The 20,637-nt window shown below is 40.3% G+C and overlaps 1 gene segment (V, D, J or C); it reads left to right on the top strand.

Annotated features, from left to right (window-relative positions):
* Nucleotides 1–19,365: 19,365 nt before the first annotated feature.
* Nucleotides 19,366–20,105, top strand: LOC119037114 (T cell receptor alpha variable 36/delta variable 7-like). The segment is given in 2 exon segments: nucleotides 19,366–19,536; nucleotides 19,741–20,105. Coding segments are annotated over 2 exon segments (417 nt in total).
* Nucleotides 20,106–20,637: the final 532 nt, after the last annotated feature.

Below are 20,637 nucleotides of genomic sequence, written 5' to 3'. Positions count from 1 at the left end.
GAACTTTCAAAAGGCAAACAAATTCATCAGCCTCACCATCTCTTCCTTACGACTGGCTGACTCAGCCAAGTACTTCTGTGCTCTACGGAAACCCACACTAATACAAGTGATGGTGGAAGCTTAGCAAAAACCTTTGGCTCCATGAAGACACCACCTGCTCAGGGGCTGGGAAAACCCAGGAACCACAGGCAGGAAGAAGGTGGGCCCTGTGTGTGGTGGCACAGTTGAGACCTTCTAACGTAAACTTTCTATGAACAATGCCCATGGTGGGCTCACTGTATGAAGCAGCATTGTTCCCGAGATTCCCAGCCATTATGTTTGAATATAGGGATTAAAATACAACTCAAAGTGCTTTTCAAATTGTTCCTAAGCAGATGAATGAACCTAATTGTTACAGGAAATTCAGAAGTAGTTTTCTTTTTTTCAATAGCTCCTCAAGTACAGTTGTCTGCATTTTCCTCGTACCACTCCTCTCTTCCCCACCCATCCCCTCCTGAAACACAAATTCCAAAGAACCTATGCACCCCAGTGTTCACAGCTGCACAATTTACAATAGCCAAGTGCTGGAAGCAACCTTAGTGCCCATCAGTAAATGAGTGGATAAAAAAAAAAACTGTGGTACATTTACACAGGGAGTACTTTTCTAATGCTCCTCTTGAATTGTTGGAATTCAAACCTGAGCACTAGAAACCATCCATTTTCTCTTCCAATATCATACTGATTTTAACAGTTCTTAAAAATATAATGATGCATTTTATTATTTTTATATATTTTATATATAAGAATTGAACAAAAACAAAATGTGTAAGTGTATAAATGTGTTGTTACGTTTTTTTTCATAATCTAATCTGACATTTATATCCACATTCCAAATAAAATTTTCACTCTGCTCTTCAGGAAACTCTAAGAACCACAATGACTTGTGGCCAGTGTCCACAAGGGCTGAAAATTTTGACAACTTCAAGGGCCACCAAGTTCCAACACATCTTGACTAATGCTCCAAGCTTCCTGGTTGCTGTGAAGGACAAGGTCAGAGTACAGGGGTGCAGCTGAATGAGTCAGGTGAACATCAGTCCAACCAACACTGACCTCAGCAAGAGGGTCTAGGTCCTCCTGGTTAGTCTTCTGTTGTGAACAACGTGGTCATGGCCAAACTGGTTTGCAATATAGTTTTCATACATAAATATATGACTCTTACTAAAATTAAGTAGATATGGAGGCAACTAACTTTTTGAAAGTTCTGTACAGCCAAAAGCAGTTTTGACTTAATCAAACTATGATCATTAGAGATTCAGAATAATTCTTCATCTCTCACCAAGCCCAGGCAGAGAATGGGCTGACAGAACCATCCCCCAGGAGAGGCATAACCTTTAACATGTGGCCAGAGAAGATCATGGAAGAAGACTCTCCCAGAGCCTGAGCCAGAGAATGTGAGAAACAGTGAGAAGAAGAGATGCTCCCTGCAGAAAGCATCTCATCAAATCAGGGTCAGGAACCCATAAGCAGTGCCCCCTGGGACCTGCTTCAGACCAACACTGTTGTCTCTCTTCACTCTCAGTTGTGGGGACTTTACAGAACACAGTCCTGTAACTGTTCCATGATTGTGTATTGAGTGTGTGGAGGAAATGGTTTATTGTTGTTGTTTGTTTTCTGCTTATTTGTTTCTTCATAGTGCTTCAAAGGGGTGACATCAAGACCTGAGGAGGACTACAGAATATCAGTCAGAGGCCCTGCCATCAAGCAGGAGTCACTGAAAGGGTACACTACCTTGTCTCCCTGTCTCCTGCAGGGGAAGAAGAGAGGAAATGAATTCTCAGTTACAGGTGAAAGGCTGATGATGGAGTACACAGCAACCGCACATTAATATCCGGTTCCCCCTCCTTCCAGCAACCCAGGACAGCAAGTCTCCTGAAGATTGATGTGGCCACAGGACTGCATGGGCTGAAGAAATGTGGGGAGAAATGGCCTTACCACTTCATGAGAGAGGCATTTAATTAGCTTAACTTTCAACCTCTGCTTTTTCTGACTGTGCTGACTATTGAATTTTTCACTATATGAAGGTTCAATTGTTAGTCATCACACACAATATAACTGACCAGAGGGGTCACCTTGACTAAATGAGCTACTATGTATGTGCAGGAAATGAACCACTGTTTTTTAACCACTAAGATTTTAAAGTTGATTATTATGACAGCATCACTTGTCACACATAACATGACTAATGCTCCAACCTTAATAAAATACAGAAAAGAACAAGAAAAAACATTTTACAAAGACAGAATAACCTCTTTTTAAATTTTCATATTGATTGATTGATTTTAGAGCAAGAAAGAAAGGAAGGGAGAGAGAGAGAAACATCCATTTTGTCTTCCATATTTATGCAGTGCCTGGTTGCTTCTTGCATGTGCCCTGAGCAGGGATGGAGTCTGCAGTCTTGGCTTATCCAGACAGCACTCCAGCCAATGGAGCCACCAGCCAGGGCAGGACCCAATGTTTCTGATACGGAAACCTGAATAGAGCAATTTTTAAAATATGGGGTAACCACACTCAATGAACATAAATTTAAAACTTCTAAATAGTAGGAAAATTTGGCAGAAATAATAAAAGAATAATATATTATTTAAAAAGTTGGTTTTATGTGATGTTTGACATTTTAAATCAATCAAAGTAATAATCCACATGAATAAAATATCATTTAAACATCTGAAGAGGAACACAAAATTATAATGTATGCTAAATACTCACCCATAATAAAGAAATAAATAGTTAACAAATTAGAAATAAAAGAAAAACTTCCTCATTCTGGTAAAAAGTATATGCTATAAACATCATTTGTCCATGAAAACCACAGGAAAATACCACTTCACCAATATAGCCCCTTACATGGCTTAAACAAAAAAGACAAAATAAAAGAATTGGTGAGGATATAAAGAATAAACCCCTTCTTAGTCTTTTACCAGTGTGTAAAATGGTGCAGCAACAATGGAAAATGGCCTGAAGTTCTTCCAACCATGAAACATAGAGTTATTATGTGACTCAGCAATTGCAGTCATGTGTATGTCCCCAAGAGAAATGAAAATATCTGTGCACACAAAATCTTGTCCAAAAGTATTCAACCCACATGTACATCACTGATAAATGAAATACGGTACAGCCAGACAATACAATATTATTAGGCAACAAAAAGCAATGCAGCACTCAAACATTCTACAACATAGAAGAACAAGCCCAGGAAATATTACCCTAGAGGAAAAAATCCAGTTCCAAGGGCCCACGTGTTGTATAATTCCATTTAGAAGGAATATGCAGAAGAATATAGTCTATAGAGGCTGCTATACTCTGAATGTTTGTGTGGCCCTCAAATAATTGTTAATTATAATTAATTGCCCTCTAAACCTGAAAACTGATGGCATTAAAAACTGGGTCCTTTAGGATTAATGCTCTTACGAAAGACCTGGAGAAATTCCTTCCTCTTCCACCACATGAGCACACAGCAAGAAGGCACCACCTTTGAACCAAAAAGCGGCCTTGACCAGACACCAAACCTGCCAGTGCTTTGATCTTGGGCTTCCCAGTCTCCAGGACTATGAGAAACAAATTTCTGTTGTTTATAAACTACCCAATCAGTGGTCATCTGTTACAGCAGCACAGATGGGCTGAGACAGAGCAAGTAGATCTGAGGCTGCCTGCAAGGAGTTTCATGGAGCTAAATGGTGGGGGACTGCTAATTGGAGCAGACTTCTTTTGGAGATTATGAAATGTTCTCAAATTGGTTGTGGTGATAATTATAGAGCTTTGTGAATATACTAAAACCATTTAATTGGATACTTTAAAAAGGTGAACTGTATAATATATGAATTATATACTGTTATATAAAAACAAATGAACAAAACCAAAAAGTTCCACATTGTTCATTTTTTATGGGACCTATTCTGAATTCTTTGTACCATCCAAAATCATGCAGTAATGAACATTAAATAAAAACTCATAATGTTGGTCTGAATTTAGCATTAGTTATGTAGAGACATAATGACCCTCACCTTTCACATTTCTTAGCCACGATGCACATATTTACACCAGCCCTGATTACTGTTATTCCTTTATGCTGGCACGACTACCTGACACTGTGCACAGGCTGCCACATTCTCCTAACCGGGCTCCCCTGAACCAGCTTGTCAGTTTTTTCTAATTTTGAAGGATAGGGGTGAGAGCTGGTGTGCTGTCTATTTGAATCTGGCCCATGTATCTAATTTTGCATTTATCTTCACTGCTGGATATGTTTGTTCTATTTGTTGTACAGAACATTCGAATTTTTTATTTAGAATAATTTTGAATCATTCCATTTTTCTCCCAACAAATATTAATTAATACATTTGCCCAAGAACAGTTTATTAAGTGCTTAGTCTCTGCCAAATTCTATGCTAAACAATAACTAAAGTGCCCTCAGAACAGCTGTCAAACATGCAAAAACAAGATATTAAGGAAAGTAAGAGAATTTGATTAAGGAAGTATTATAGACAATTTCTGTAAAGAAAAGGTCACCGAAATAATTCTAAACTCCCTAAATCACTGAAAATAATTCGGCCTCCATGACACCAATTTTCAACTTCTTTCATCTCATGGCACTCATAAAATAATTACTACAATTCTGTGGGACACCAAAAATAGGTATAATTTTGGATCATTCACACTGTAGGGCGATTGTTGTTTTAGCTGTTGTCATTTTATATCTGACAGTCTAAGGAAAAAGTGGTCAGTGTCCCTGACTAAATAGTCAAGAATTGCATGTTTTAAAAATTCTTTCTTCACACCAGTTGGAAATTGCTGCTTCAGAGGCTTGTGGTAGGAAGCTCCTCAGGGAGCCTTGCCACCAGGGGGAGGTAGTACACACGAGATACCTACCCATCATTAGGAAATACAAACCTTGGAAGATTGCTGACTGACTGATTCCCAGTTCTGAGAAAGCAGTTCATACCCACAGTCACAAGGGGGTGCTGTTGCAGTGGGGGAACTGAAGCTCTTTCTAGGGTGAGTTAGAGGTGATCCTTGAGCTGTGAGAGAACTTATTTTCACCCCCTTTGTCTCCTTGTCCTTTATAAACTCACACTGAGTTTGTGCACAGCCTCAAGGACATGAATGAGCCCTCTCCCAAACACAGAGCAAAGAGCTGACCCCCCATGTGAAGAGGAAGGAGAGGTGATTAATAATTTAATATTAAATAGCCAAATATTTCTTCCTATAGTGAAATAAGAAGCTTAGTGCCCTGGCTGGTGTAGCTCAGTGGATTGAGTGCAGGCCTGCAAACCAGACTATCATGGTTCCATTCCCAGGCAGGGCACGTGCCTGGGTTGCAGGCCGGTTCCCTGCAGGCCAGTTCCCAGCAGGGGATACACAAAGGCAACTATACATTGATGTTTCTCTCCCTCTCTCATTCCCTTCTGCTCTAAAGATTAACAAATAAAATCTTTTTTTTTTTTAAGGAGAAGAAGCTTAGTTACTGTAGCAGGGAAGGATGGATAAGTTTAATTTTATTCTTTTTTTTATTTTATTGATCATGCCATTACATTTGTTCTATTTCCCCCCTTCATTCCCCTCCACCCTGCACACCTCTCCTCCACCAATCCCCTTTAGTTCATGAACACGTGTCTCAAGTTCTTTAGATTCTATATTTCCCCTACTATTCTTGCCCTCCCCCTATCTATTTTCTATCTACTGTCTATGCTACTTATTTTCTATACCTTCTCCCCCCTTCTCCTTCTCCCACTCCCCTGTTGCTAACCCTCCATGAGATCTTCATTTCTATGGTTCACTCCTGATCTAGCTGTCCTCTTAATTTGCTTTTGTTTTAGGTGTGGATGTTAATAACTGTGAGTTTGCTGTCCTTTCACTGTTCATCTTTTTTATCTTCTTTTTCTTAGATAAGTCCCTTTAACATTTCATATAATAAGGGCTTGATGATGATGAACTCCTTGAATTTGATCTTATCTGAGAAGCACTTTAACTGTACTTCCATTTTAAATGAAAGCTTTGCTGGATAGAGCAATCTTGGATGTAGGTCTTTGGTTTTCATGACTTGGAATACTTCTTTCCAGCCCCTTCTTGCCTGTAAGGTCTCTTTTGAGAAATCTGCTGACAGTCTGATGGGAACTCCTTTGTAGGTGACTGTCCCCTTATCTCTTGCTACTTCTAGGATTCCCTCCTTCATTTTAATCTTGGCTAATATAATGATGATGTGCCTTGGTGTGTTCTTTCTTGGGTCCAACTTCTTTGGGACTCTCTGAGCTTCCTAGATTTCCTGGAAGTCTATTTCCTTTGCCAGAACGGGGAAGTTCTCTTTTATTATTTGTTCAAATAAGGTTTTCACTCGTAACTGTTCCTCTTCCCCTTCTGGTACCCCTATAATTCAGATGTTGGAGTGTTTAAAGGTGTCCTGGAGGTTCCTAAGCCTCTCCTCATTTTTTTGAATTCTTGTTTCTTCATATTTTTGTTTGGTCACTTTTTCCTTCCTTCTGGTCTGCTCCCTTGATTTGAGTCCCAGTTTCCTTTCCATTACAATTGGTTTCCTGTGCATTTCCCTTCATTTCAATTAGTTTAGCCTTCATATGTTAGTCTAATTTGTGACTAAAATCAACCAGTTCTGTGAGCATCCTGATCACCAGTGTTTTGAACTGTGCATCTGAAAGTTTGGCTATTTCTTCATCGCTTACATTTATTGGCTCTGGGGCTCTGAGTTGTTCTTGAGCCATATTTTGATTTTTTCCTGCCTGTTACGTGTAAGGGGCGGAGCCTTAGGTGTTCACCGGGGCGTGGCCACGCAGGTCTCTGGTTTGTGGCGCTGTATCTGAGGGCAGGGTCAGAGAGGGAGGAGTGGCGGTCCTCTTCGCTCGCCTCGTCTCCTCACCGCTTGCCCCCTCCTGCTTATCTTAGCGCAACTGTGTGAGCCCAGGCATGGGCCAGCACGGTCTGTCTCAATGCTTGTCTCTTCACTGGTTATCTGCGATTGAGTGCTTGACCTCAGCCAGCCACGCCGTGCACCTGGGATCTGCACCCTCGGCAGCCTCGGATCAGAGGATTGTTTTAGCCCAACCCGCTCACTCTGCTGCTGGCTTCACCCCTCTCACCAGTTTAGCTGAGCGGTTCGTTATTTTTGGACTCCATATTTTTTGATTTTCTGTGGTTTGGTTGCATTTACTATCGTTAAAACTTTGGTGTTTTTAGATTTGGTTGTTCCAGGAAACAAAGTGTTTCCACCTACACCTCCATCTTGGCGGAAGTCCTAATTTTATTCTATCCAATTTTGTAAATAACTTCATTTGGTAATAACCAGAGGAATTCCTTTATGTTTATTTCCGCCTCTCTTGTCAAAAGACTTCATTTCATTTCTTTTTAAAGATTTTTGTTTCCCATCCTTCCTTTTCTGCTTTTCCTTTTATTGTCCTCAGTGCATGGTACCCTAGGCAAGGGCATGGAGATGAGAAAATGTCTGTTAAGGAGGGGATAAGTAGAATGGAAATAAATACTATTCTGTTATTGGTTACTGTGCCAAGACTAGGGGCATCCAACAACAACCATCAGAAGGGTGCTTAACCCAGCGTTCCAGAAGCCAATGCAGGAGAACTGAGTATAGACAACCTGGCCCCTAGACTGGATTCTAATTGTATCTTGTCAGACTGAGCTCAGGGGTGTTATACAACTATGAAATTATTTTGGTCATATATGTTGCAAATATTTTCTTGCAGTGTCATTGGATTTTTAATGAGCTTATAGAAATTGTTACCAGAAAAAAAGTTTCTAACTTTGAAAGTTAAATTATGTATTACTGGTCCTGAGACTAACTTGCTTTGGCTGGGAACATGCATAGGAATTCTCTTCTCCCCTTACAGCCCAAGATTTAACATGGGTACTTGTATTAGAGGATATTTCATATCAGCTCCACAGTGAATTTGCCCTGTACTACAAATGAGGGATGGTTAATCTCCATATGGATAATGCTACTCATTCAGACTTATTCAAACATAGAGTATTTGAAAGTGATCTCAGTGTAAACCCTCTGAATGAAGAGTAGATATTGGGAGAACTTACCCTCTTTCTAAATTTATGTTTAATTCTGTAAGTGGAGAAAAAAAAGGGACTGCTTTTTTTTTTTTTTTTTTTTTTTTTTTTTTTTTTTTTCAGTAAGGGTCTGCTTTGTCTTTCACTGATGTCTGCCTGGGGAAACACCCAATTGAAAGCTCCCTGGGTGAGGCTGTGCTAGTGGCTGCTGTGTTGTCATTGGAACCTCCCCACACCTAGGATCAGACACAGATTCTGAGCTCTGAGGACTGGAACCCCAGTTTGCACTTGAGCCATGAGACCAGTGATAGGAATCACTCTTTTCCTCACTTTGGGTAAGTGGTTTGGGTCTGAGAAAGGAGGGCTTTTGTGGCCAAACAAAGGCCATGTGCCTACTGCTTTTACTTTTCACTCTACCAAACTGCTGTGCAGGGAAAATACATCTATGTGTTTACACATCTATGTGTTTTTTTCAGAGAATTTGGGCATTGCTGTGAGAAGTTTCTCACATCCACAACTCAAGGAAGATCATCTGAGTCACAGAGCTGTGAAGCTTTAGGGGCTTTGGGTTTCTTGAGCCCGGGGGTTGTGGGATACTGCAGTTGATCTTTGGCCTGTGGCTCTGGATAACTCAAAAATAAATACCAGTAGTATTTCTCTTGTTCTGTGCAACACATGTTGTGAAAATGTTCATGTAGGACACATGGCCAGAGAGAGGGGAGTTCAAGAGTGCTCATGAACCTGACCTTAGATGAATCCCAATTTGACATTCCAAAGCTAATCCATTGTTTCTCCTCTGCTCAGCTATTACGGGCGATGCTAAGTCCACACAGCCAGATGCAGTGGAGAGTACTGAAGAAGGAACAGTGCACCTGCCCTGTAGCCACTCCACAATCAGTGGATATGAGGACATATGTTGGTATCGACAGATTTCCCACCAGGGTCCAGAGTATGTAATTCATGGTTCAAAAGGCAATGTGACCAAAGGAATGGCCTTTCTCTACATCACAGAAGACAGAAAGTCCAGTACCTTGATCCTTCCCCAGGTTTCCCTGAGTGACTCTGCTGTGTACTACTGCATCGTGAGAGACCCACAGTGGGAACCATGGGGCTGCACCTGTGCAATATCTCCCTGCAGGGAAGGAGAGCAGCAGCAGCAGCAGCTTCTAAAGAGGCCACTGCACCAGAAACAGCAGCAGAAGTAAAAGGGAAAAGTGAAGAGGAGACAGTGAGGAAATCAAGAGGGAAAGCCTGAAAGAAGCCCAGAAAGTGAGAAAGAAGAGCTCATGTTATTGAAAGGACATAAAAAGCTTTCAGGGAAACTAAGAATCACAATTGTAATCCTGCAATGACGGGGAAAGGAAGTGAGAATTTTCCTGACTTTGTTTTAACCTAATGTTGCTTCATATGTGTGTCTCACTGCAACAGGCGAGAACAACCATTAGTTTGCCCTAGATACTTTCATCCTTTGGATGAAGGAAAGTGCCCATCTCTGGGTATCACATAATATTGTAACAGGGTACAACCAAGGGAGGGCCCCAAACAGAGATTTATAATGGGCTCCAGAACTCAGGGTGTCCAGGAAGTATTAGAAAATATATGTATAAGATGTCCTCACCCCCACAAGTTTGAGATGGGGGATGGAACACATTGAGCAGGACAATTGAGAGTTGTTTTGAATAGCAACAGTTTTGCAGATAACCTCTGGAACAGTCATTTAACATATCCATAACCTTTAACTGGCCACACAGGTATGTTAAACAGCTATGGGCTTGCTTTGAGCCAGGGGGATCACAGTGACCTCAACCCATGATGCAACTGGGAGGCAACTCCCAGTTTACAGAGTGTGTGTAAGAGCGTGGAGATAATTGGCTCTGCACTGCAGGGCCACACCTACCTGAACTTACCACTGCAGCCCGATAAAGCTGGACAAATGTGGGAATGCTGGAGGCTGTGGCCAATTGTGGGAGGAGTGGGAAATGGTGCAGCAGAGGAAGATTGGCACTGGAATTTAAATCCAGGCATGGCAGCTGTGCACCATCGTTTTTGGGACCACGTGGCCTAGGCAGAGAAAAACTACAGACTTCTATTTCTTTTTCTGAGATACAGTACCCCAGACTGGGCAAGGGGGAAAGAAGGACTTTGGGATCGCAATGAAGACATTAAGTTATAACTCTTAAGTCTGCATAACTCTTTAAATAAATAATCCCTTTCCTTTTAACCAATCTCTGGCATTGAGAGATGTCTTTCCCTGGTGGCAGGCAAGGCAAACCTAGTATGGGGTGGGGGACCCCCAGAGCACAAGGATGGGTCCGTTCAGTAATAGTATATCATTCACCACACACCCCAGGTCTGTTCTGTAACAATATCAGGCCTTCCAATCTCTCAGAAATGGAAATGAATTTCAGGAACTGAGGAATTTATCCTCAAGGAAATTTGGAATTTTTTTGTCCTTTTCTGTAGCATACTTGTTACAGAACAGATGGGGAGGAGCTGAACAATATAAAAGAACCCCCCTTTTTCTCTGAGGGTTTCTACCTACCTACTGGGTTTGTTTTCCCCATCGCCTGAGGAAAGACATCTTTTTTTTTAATTTAGTTATTTTTCAAGTACAGTTTTTTGTCTATTTCTCCCATCCCAGCCTCCCCCACCCCTTGCTCCCCACCTCCCTCCCATTTCCACCCCCCTTAGTTCTCGTCCCTGTGTCCTTCCTATTTGTTCCTCCAAATCACTCCCCCTTTTTCCCCTTAACTTCCCTTCCCTCTCCCCTCTGGTCGCTGTCCCCTTGATCTCTATTTCAGTGGGAAAGACATCTCTTAATCAGTGAAAGGAATTTATTATTTATTTGAAATAATACAAACTAAAGTTCTCCACAAACACACATAGTCCTCCAGGCACCCACAATGTGGCAAAAGAAAGCACTTCCAAAGCCTCGTCTCCCTAAACAGGCACCCGTGCTCCCAAAAAGAGAGATGCCAAATGGCTTCCTTGCCTGGGTTTAAATCCCAGCACCAATCTTCTGCTACAGCCTCATAATCGGCACCTCCCACAATTGGCCACAGCTGCCAGGATTCAGGGCACATGTGGTCCTGTGCTATGGAGCCAATTATCTCCAAGCTCTTCTGGACCCCGTTACAAAGAGGGGGATCCCTATTTGGGGTCCCCCTCTTGGCTGCACCCTGTTACATACTCACTTAGGATTACTTAGAGGGAGCGCTTTAAAAAGTGGAGGCTGATAAGAGGATATTAATTTAATTTTTAAATGTATGTTGTACTATTTCCATTATTACACAAAAATACAACAGGTGGTTTAGTCATTGTATAAAACTCCAGATATTACTTTACTTTGTAGAGACAAACCTAAAGTTTATCCCTGGCTGGTGTAGCTCAGCGGATTGAGCGCGGGCCTGTGAACCAGAGTATCGCAGTTGGATTCCCAGTCACGGCACATGCCTGGGTTGCAGGCTAGTTCCCAGCAGGGGACTCAAGAGAGGCAACCATACATTGATATTTCTCTCCCTCTCTCCTTTCCTTCCCCTCTAAAGACAAATAAATAAGATGTTAAAAAAAAAACCCTTAAGTTTATACCTGACTCTGCCCCCTCCATTCCATTTCCTCTTCAACCTCTATGACCCATTTTGGCAGTTTTCAATGTGCTGACAGTAATTTTTCTTTTCCTTTTACAAGGATACTTATAGAAATATCTACCCAATTTTTTTGTTTTATTTTATTTTTTATTTTAATTGTTGTTCAAATACACTTTTCTGCCTTTTACTCCCATCCCAGCCCACCCCCCCAGTCCTCCCCACCTTTCTCCTGTTTCCACCTTCCCCTTTTTGTTTTTGTCTATGTGTCCTTTATATTTGTTCCTGCAAACCCTTCCCCTTTTCCCCTGAAATTCTCTCCCCTCTCCCCTATAATCACTGTCAGCCTGTTCTCTATTTCAGTGTCTTTGGTTATATTTTGCTTGTTTGTTTGTTTTGTTGATTATGTTCCTGTTAAAGGTGAGATCATATGGTATTTGTCTTTCAACACCTGGCCTATTTCACTTAGCATAATGCTTTCCAGTTCCATCCATGTTGTTGCAAAGGGTAGGAGCTCCTTCTTTCTCTCTGCTGCATAGAATTCCATTGTGTAAATGTACCAGTTTTTTGATCCATTCATTTACTAATGGGCACCTAGTTGGATCATATTTATATATTAATTGGAAACTAGTTTTTAATTTTTTTACTTAAAAATGTTGATATCTGCTCATATATGAACACATATATATGTACTACAGTATGCTTGTATAATAATATGACTTGTACACTTATTAATAATATTTAGGCTTTTTACATATCTTAGTTATTATAATATGAATCATAAATCAACAACTATCCAGAATATGTACAGTCATGTATTATAAAAAATAGAGACATTTGTTGAAGAAGATGCAAAATACAAGATACATTGTATATAGGACAATGACATTTCAATACCCTTCAAACTAGGCACATTAGGACCTCACACAGTTCTCCAAGTCAACATCAGCTGCCCCATCTTATTTTCCTGAATCCCATTGATGGTCTACAATCTCTTCCCTTTCAAAGGTGATTTGAGTTTTGGGAAAAGCCAAAAGTCACAGGGCTCCAAATCTAGGCCATAAGGGGACTGAGTCACCTGGGTGAATTGGTGCTTTACCGAAACACTTGGCACAAGTGTGATGCATGAGTGGGCATGTTGTCGTGGTGAAGATGTCAATTACCACTTGCCCATAGTTGGAGCCTTCTGAATCATCCTAATAGTTTCTGTAGAAGAATGTTCAAGGTTAATGCAAAATTCAATGCAGATTGGTTGCTATGCTCACTTAGTCATTTTGAATGTGATGGCCACACAGTACACATGCTCACTCAGCAGTGCTCACCACCCTCACTGACTAGCACAGTGAAGTCGTCATTGTTGACACATGAACACTTCAGTTCACTCCCCTTGCCTGGAGGTTACGTCAGTGTCACACAGATCATTCTCTCTGTTATCAATGACTGGGCTTTTCTTGGACAGAACTTCGTGTATGTACAAATGTACAAATATGTGTTGATTTATTCATATATAGAGAGAATATATATGTATTCTTTCACCTTATTCTCAGAGGTGAAATTGCTGAGCCAAAAATATGCCTACTTTATATATATTTTTTAAGATTTTATTCATTTATTTTAAAGGGGAAGGGAAGGAGAGAGGGAAGGAAATACCAATGTATGGTTGCCTCTCATGCATCCCCTGCTGGGAACTGGCCTGCAACCCAGGCACGTGCCCTGACTAGGAATCGAACCGCAATCCCTTAGTTCACAGGCCCGTGCTCAATCCACTGAGCTACATCATCCAGGGCTATATTTTTATAAATATTGAAAAATTGCTTTCCAAAATGGCTCTCACAATCTATACTGCCAACAACATGATTTGGGAAACCAGTTCCCCTGCCTCTCAGTTAACACCAATATCAATATTTCTTATATTTTATTTTAATGATTTTTTAAATAAAAATGGCTACCAAAATATCATTATTAAAGCTCGATCAATGTACTTTTTTCCATTTTTTTCTCCCCCTTATTTCTATCTGCCATGTACCACCTATCCCACCATCACTCCCCCTCCTTAGTGCATGTCCATGGGTCATACATGTAAGTTCTTTGACTTCTCCAATTCCCATACTATTCTTAACCTCCCCCTTTGTATTGTGTACCAACCATTTATGCTTCTTATTTCCTTTACCTTTTTCCCCATTCTTCTCCCTCCCTCTCCTCCTCCCCACTGATAACCCTCCATGTAATCTCCATTTCTTTCAATCAGTTGTTTGCTTAGTTCATTTTTGTTTTTGTTTTTATTTTTAGGCTTATTTGTTGATGGTTGTGATTTTATTGTCGTTTAATTTTTATTATATTTTAATAATTCAAAGGGTTTTTTGATATTTCATTTGCACTTTCTTGATTTAGGGCACTCGAATAACTTGTACTGTGTGCTGTAATTTTAATAGATTGTCTTTTTCTTGTTTATTTATAGCAATTCTTTTAATAATACTACTTGGCCTATTATACGTACTATAATTTCTTTCTCCAAATACACTGTATCTTTTAAATTTGTTTATTACCAGGCATGTTTTTATTTTTATATTGTCAGGTCTAAGCCTTCTCATTCCAAGTTGGTAAATCTAAATGCCTACATTTGCTTCTACTCAAAGACTTTCATGGAGTCAGCCTCAGGAAGGGATTTGAAAGCTCTGCTAGGGCTTAGATATTGGACAAGGTGAGACAGGGCTCTTGATCAAAATGATAGCCTCCCATATTCTGCATGTTACCTGTAGAACTTTAAAGCATTTTAATCAAAGAATAACAGACTTATTGCATTAAAAAAATTTGTTATGTATTTAATCGTGTCCCCTCCCAATTAAGCACACACAAATTCTTATCCTGCATATCTTCTAGTCCTCATCCCCCTTACTTCAGAATGTGACTTTCTTTGGAAATAAGCTCTTTACAAGGTAATCTAGTTAAAATCAGATCCATGGTACAGCTTAATTCAATATAACGCATGTCCTTATAAAAGGGGAGTACTTGGAGACAGACAGACACACACCCTCACAAAGAAAACCATGTGAACCTGAAAGCAGAGATCTGATGGAAGCATCCACAAGACTAATGGGAGGCCTGGAACAGGTCCTTCCCTCACCAGGCTCAGAAGGAAATGTATCTGCTGACACTTCAAGTATAGACGTCTACCAGGACTGTAAGACAATTTCTAGTTTTTAAGACACTGGTTTGTGCTGCTTTGTGCCAGCAACCCCAGACAACTCATACCCTGTTCAAATTCTTTCCAAATTGGTGCTGCCTAAGATAGGACCCACCTGCTTCCCTAGCCACGCTGTCACCCGTACCTCAGTGTCTGGGATGGTCCTCACTCTCAGTGTCACATCTGTCTTGTTCCCATTAATCCTTTGCTTTAATTGGAAACAGCTTAGAAAAATTTCTCCCTCACCAAGTAAAATAATATAATTTCTGGGTAAATTCAGATGGAGAAAATCCATTGCTGGAAGACACCTCATGAGACATATTACAGGAAATTCTTCAGGATGAAATGAAATGGTATCAGATAATAACTTGAATGCACACAAAGAAATATAGAGCCCAGGAAAAGGTAAGTATATAGGTAAATATAATAAGTATAAATGCATTGTTCTTTTTTTCTCATAATTGGCTTAAGAGGAAATTACACAGAACTCTAAATTTCAAATTTTATTGTCAGGATTGTAGTCTGTTACGAGTAACATGTATAATAAGAGTACAATAAAGAGGCAGGTAAAGGAGCTATTTAGGACAAAGAAAATAGTAAGTCACTAAAATCCACCGGGGAAGGACCAGAAATGGTAAATATTTGTATTAATATAAAACATTAAAAAACTGGGCTCATTTTGGGGACTTCAAGTTTCTATTCATTTCATCTGACTGCTGGAATCCTTGGTGATTCTGTTTTCCTCCTGTCCTCACCCCCATCAGCCAAACTCCCTCTCCCTACTCTCATCAGAAAACAGTTGGTGATAGGCAGCTCACTCTGGAAAGACTTCTGCTAATCTGGAATTCCAGTTAATTTAGTTCCCATTGCAACTATGCTGCTCTGTTTTATTTAAAGTATCCTTTTTGTAATTTACCAACTAATTTTCTGGGTTTGTGTTTTCAATTTATTTTTATAAAATATAATTGATATGCAAGATATTCATTTCAGGTGTACAACATACTGATTTGACATTTGTAGTCCTTATGATGTGATTACCAAATAATTTAGTGAACATCTGTCACCATACAAAATTATCAATAATAATAAAAATATAATAAAAATCAATAATAATATTGATTATATTCACTATGCTATATATTAATTACATCCCTATGACTTTAAAAAATTGTATGAATATGTTTTTCTGTTTTCTCATAATTTAAAAAAAAGACAAGATTTTCTAGAGCAAATTCTAAATGCATTGTTGTTGGAGTACACCTTACATAGACTGTTTACGTGACAGTAATCTCCCCCCCCAAAAAAAGAGAAGAAAAGAGCTATATTAGAACAAAGTATCTGTATTTTATTTTAATTAAGTTAGCATCTATCTGCCCATGGTTGTGATAAATTAAGGGGTATATTGTAGGGACATCCAGTTTTATGCTCCACACATGAGGACCTTGGAAGTCATCACTCAGTCCTAGCAACAAGTGAAAAGCTGAACGGCCTGAAGCATCACCAAGTCTTCTTGGATCCATAAGAAAGATGGGAGGACACAGGACAAACCAATTGCTCTAGATTAGAAAGAGACAAATGCAGGGAGTCACTGTTGACAGGAGAAGAGATTTCCAAGCAGAAACCAGGGCCAGGGCAGGGAAAATCAAGCTGTAATAGATGGATTGCAGAGACTCCCTGTGGATTAACACTCAAGGGGAATGAGTAATAGGGTCCAAGAGAGGGATGTGGCCAGATTTTGTGAAATATATCTCCAGGGGCTCAATCCATTTTCCCCTCCCCCCCAAAAAAATTCAGAGAAACATCCCCTCCTGCTTCCAGCAGGGTGAGGGAAATAAAAACCCTTTTAAAACAGGTGAGAGGACACTTTTATTCTTAACAAGTTATGCCTTTAGGGAAAACTAGTTAACCAAGGCCTAACTTGCTGGATTACTAACAAAGACTAACCGACTTGGGGAAGGGAATTGACAAGCTCCAGCTAATTCTAGCCACCCTCTCCTGCCTAAGAGGGGAGAAAAATATTAAAACACTTGTGAAGTTCTCAGTACAGAGCATAGGCCTGCTAACGCACTTGGACCTGAGCACAGGCTACAGACACTTCCTCTCTCCATACGATTCAGCAAGTTATCGATAGAGGTCTATTTAGAATAGTTCCTTTTACCCAGCACAACACATCTAGACTATCAAGAAAAATTACAAGGGATACCAAATGGAAAAAACCCACAATTTAAAGAAACAGAGAAAACATCAGAACTGTACAGGCAGGGATGTTGGAATTACCAGACCAGGAATTTAAAATAATTAGGATTAATATGCTAAGGGCTTTAATAGATAAAGTAGATAACATGCAAAAAAAGATAGGTCAGGGAAGCAGAAAGATGGAAACCCTAAGAAAAAATCAAAAAGGAATGCTAGAGGAAAAAAACACTGTGTTAGAAATGAAGAATTACATTGATGGGCTTATTAGAAGATTGGACACAATTGAGGGAAAATCTCTGAGCTGGAAGATATAGTGATAGAATCATTAAAAATCAAAAAGCTAAGAGAAAAAAGGCTGATAAAAAGGGACAGAATAACCAATCAATCTATTTCTTTTATTTCTTTTTACTCTCATTCAGCCTAGTGTGGGTGGGGTCATAGCAAGAGGAAACCTTGTCTTCAAGGAATTGTGAATATCTCCTCTTCACCAGAACTGAAGAAAATAGACTCCGTACTTACTAAAGCAAAAAGTTCCTATTTACATGAAACACAGAGGCTCTTCTAAGATAAACAAAGAAACAAAAGAGAAGATAATGAGATGTTTGATGGGAGGGTACAAAGGGAATTTTGAAGGGAAGCCAAAGAATGCTAAGTATCAGAAAGGGGGTAGATATGCAATGCCAAAGCTCTTGATGCTAGAAGACTAGAGATGCTAGAGAATGGGCATGTGGTAAGAGGGGCAGACTGCTAAGGACACAGTTCAAATGCCCAGGAGCCAGGGTAGATCATGGCTTTCCCCTCTCTGTGCCCTATCTCAACATGAGTTTCTGGAATGTTGACTGATTGCCCATAGCCTGTCCCACATAAATTTCCACACTTCATGCAAGTTACCATGCTGCAGCCAGAGCCCCTGCAGCCCTCAGCCCAGTTTGAATATACCACCTTGCAGTGCCTTCAGAAAGCTCAAGGTCAGATGATGTCTTGGGCACTTAGGATGGTTAGGAGTTTCTCTAGCAACCATCCACCCAGAAGGGCAGGCAGGGTGGACACCTGACTTGAGTGCATTGAAGGGTCATGAGCCATCATCCTCAGCACTGCTATAGTTTACTGTGTTGCTGAAAAGATAATTTCCAAACCTATGAGAAAAGAAACTAAATTTCTTAAACAAATATATAATATATTTTATTAATTAAGAAAAAACACAGTTCTGGGTGGTGGCATGTCAGAGATATAGGGGTTATTGTTATGGGTGGTTTGTATTTGCTTCTTAATGCCTCTCTGTATTTTTCAAAAGTTCTACCATGTCTATGTATTTCTTCTGTTTTCTTTTTGTTGTTGTTCAAGCATGGATGTCTCCATTCTCCCACCACCACTTTCCCTCACCACATCCATGGGTCCTTTATACATGTTCTGTTTCTTTTATAATCACAAAAGCATTATTTGCAAAGAATAAGTAGAATTCAATTTTCTTTAGCTTAAACAGAAGAGGAACTCACATCACAATTCCAAGTAGGGTTACTTACCCAAACACATGTGAACCAGTACACCTTAGTAATGTCTAGTGCAAAATGTGTTCCCAAGTGGAGTTGTCATGTTTTGGTAAAAACATAAATTTAGTGCAAATATTTAAAGAAAATAGAAGTCTTAGGATGATTGAATGGAATAAGCAATGGATCGTTAGGTGGAAAACACTAATCAGACTTATTCAGTAGGTGGGGAGGGTCTCAGCAGATCAGAAATAAGGTTACTGGGGTGATGTCTGGCTTTTTGTTTTGACCAAGTCATGATGAAACAGGAAAGAAAACTCTTCAACATCTGCATTTCACCCAAATATACTCTGCGCATTAACAGAGACTCCACTGTTTATAAGAAATAATACTTTCTAAATATATGTTCCAAAATAATGAGATCAATAGTGAACCTCCAAAACAGCTTCTGGAAAGGCTCTCTGCTCTCTCCCCTCTTCATCCCCCATTCTGACTCGCCACAGTGCTTCAGCCCTTCACTCACAGTGCAGGTTCTGACTTGCACTAACTGACTTCCTGGTGTACTGTTCCTCTCTGCCTTCACTGAGCCATGGACCCACTGTTAAAGTTTTGGATAGCTTCAAGAAGTCTGTCCTTATAGGGTGAGACAATTTAAGAAGGCTCTATCATCACTGATAAAACACATGGATCCAAAACCTAAGCTTTTCTGCACCTGCTCACAAGATGGCAGTGCTCTCATTCATATGACTCCCCTGAGTGCTTGAGTGGGAGGGACTTGAGTTTGAATTAGGACCCAATGATACTTGGTTTTCTGGTTGGCTGAAGAGCCAAATTGCTATTTCCCTTTCTGGTGTCTGTGTGTGTGTGTGTGGATTTGTGGGCATGGTGAGGAGAAAAGAGTGTATTGGTTCAAAAAAGAAGCAAAAATTTCAGGGCAGTAAATCCCACTTTACCCAGGAAAACAAACCCAAGAACTGAAGGATGGAGAAGTGGCCACGAGCTTCACTGGTGATCTTATGGCTTCAGCTGAGCTGTGAGTAGCTCTACTGGAAAGGGTCAGAGACAACTGGGAAACTGAGGATTGATGCCCAGAACAGTCGGAGGAAAAAGAAGGACTCATTCTGACTTATCTGGGATCACTTACAGTTTTAATGAAGAATAATCATGATCTCTGAGAAGACTTGACTTGACATCACTCTCTCTGGCTAACTTCTATGTGTTGCTTTTTCCTAAACAGGGGTGTACAGTGATGACGAGGTGATGCAGAGCCCCCCATCTCTGCTTGTCCACGAGGGAGACAATGCAACTCTCAACTGCCATTATAAAGTGACTACCTTCCAAAGCCTACTGTGGTATAAACAGGAAGAGAAATACCCCATATTTCTATTGAGGCTATTTACAAGTGACATTGACAAAGGAAGAATAAGAGGCACCTTAGATAAGAAAGAACGTCTCAGCACCCTGCACATCACAGCCACCCAGCCAGGGGACTCAGCCACCTACCTCTGTGCAGCGGAGGCACAGTGCTCTCTAGTCACCTGCAGTCTGTACATAAAAGCTACAGCTGAGGACTTTGGAACTGTTAGATGGAGAACTTCCTAAACTGGGTGTGCCCTCAAAAATAAGCTATAAAGAAAAGCAACTCTTGTTCAAGATCCTCATGCCCCTGTTGACAATTACTTGTGCAGTTTGCTGAGTCCTAACTCAGACTGAGTCATGTCACTGCATTCACCAACTTTTCTGTGTTTTTCTATGGGACTCTATGGGACTAAGTTTGTAGAGGGTCACTCATGTGATACCAACTCCATACCAGCCATGGTGCCCTGTGGAAGAAAGGAAGCCCTTTTACCAGGATGGTACCAGCACATGATAATGTGCACCATCCACCACAGACTCACCTGAGAGCATGGATGCATGAAATGTCCTGTTTAGTTTTGGTTCTCTCTTCCCACCTAGAACAGACACATATAAATAGCATTCTGCCAGTAACTTTTATTGCAGAACCTATTAGCCAAGAACAGAGGGCACAAAACAGAAGTTATCATTACTTGATTCAAACAGAAGTTTGTCTTCCCCACTTGCAGTATTCTTCCTCTTGCCCTTTTAGTCTCATTGTCTATTCTATGTTCCACAT

Source organism: Artibeus jamaicensis, unplaced genomic scaffold (assembly GCF_021234435.1).
Source record: "Artibeus jamaicensis isolate MK-2021 breed Jamaican fruit bat unplaced genomic scaffold, CSHL_Jam_final contig_887, whole genome shotgun sequence".
In the NCBI taxonomy this organism is placed as follows: domain Eukaryota; kingdom Metazoa; phylum Chordata; class Mammalia; order Chiroptera; family Phyllostomidae; genus Artibeus; species Artibeus jamaicensis.
Note: the sequence above shows the minus strand (reverse complement) of the source record. Positions and strands in the feature narration are given on the sequence as shown.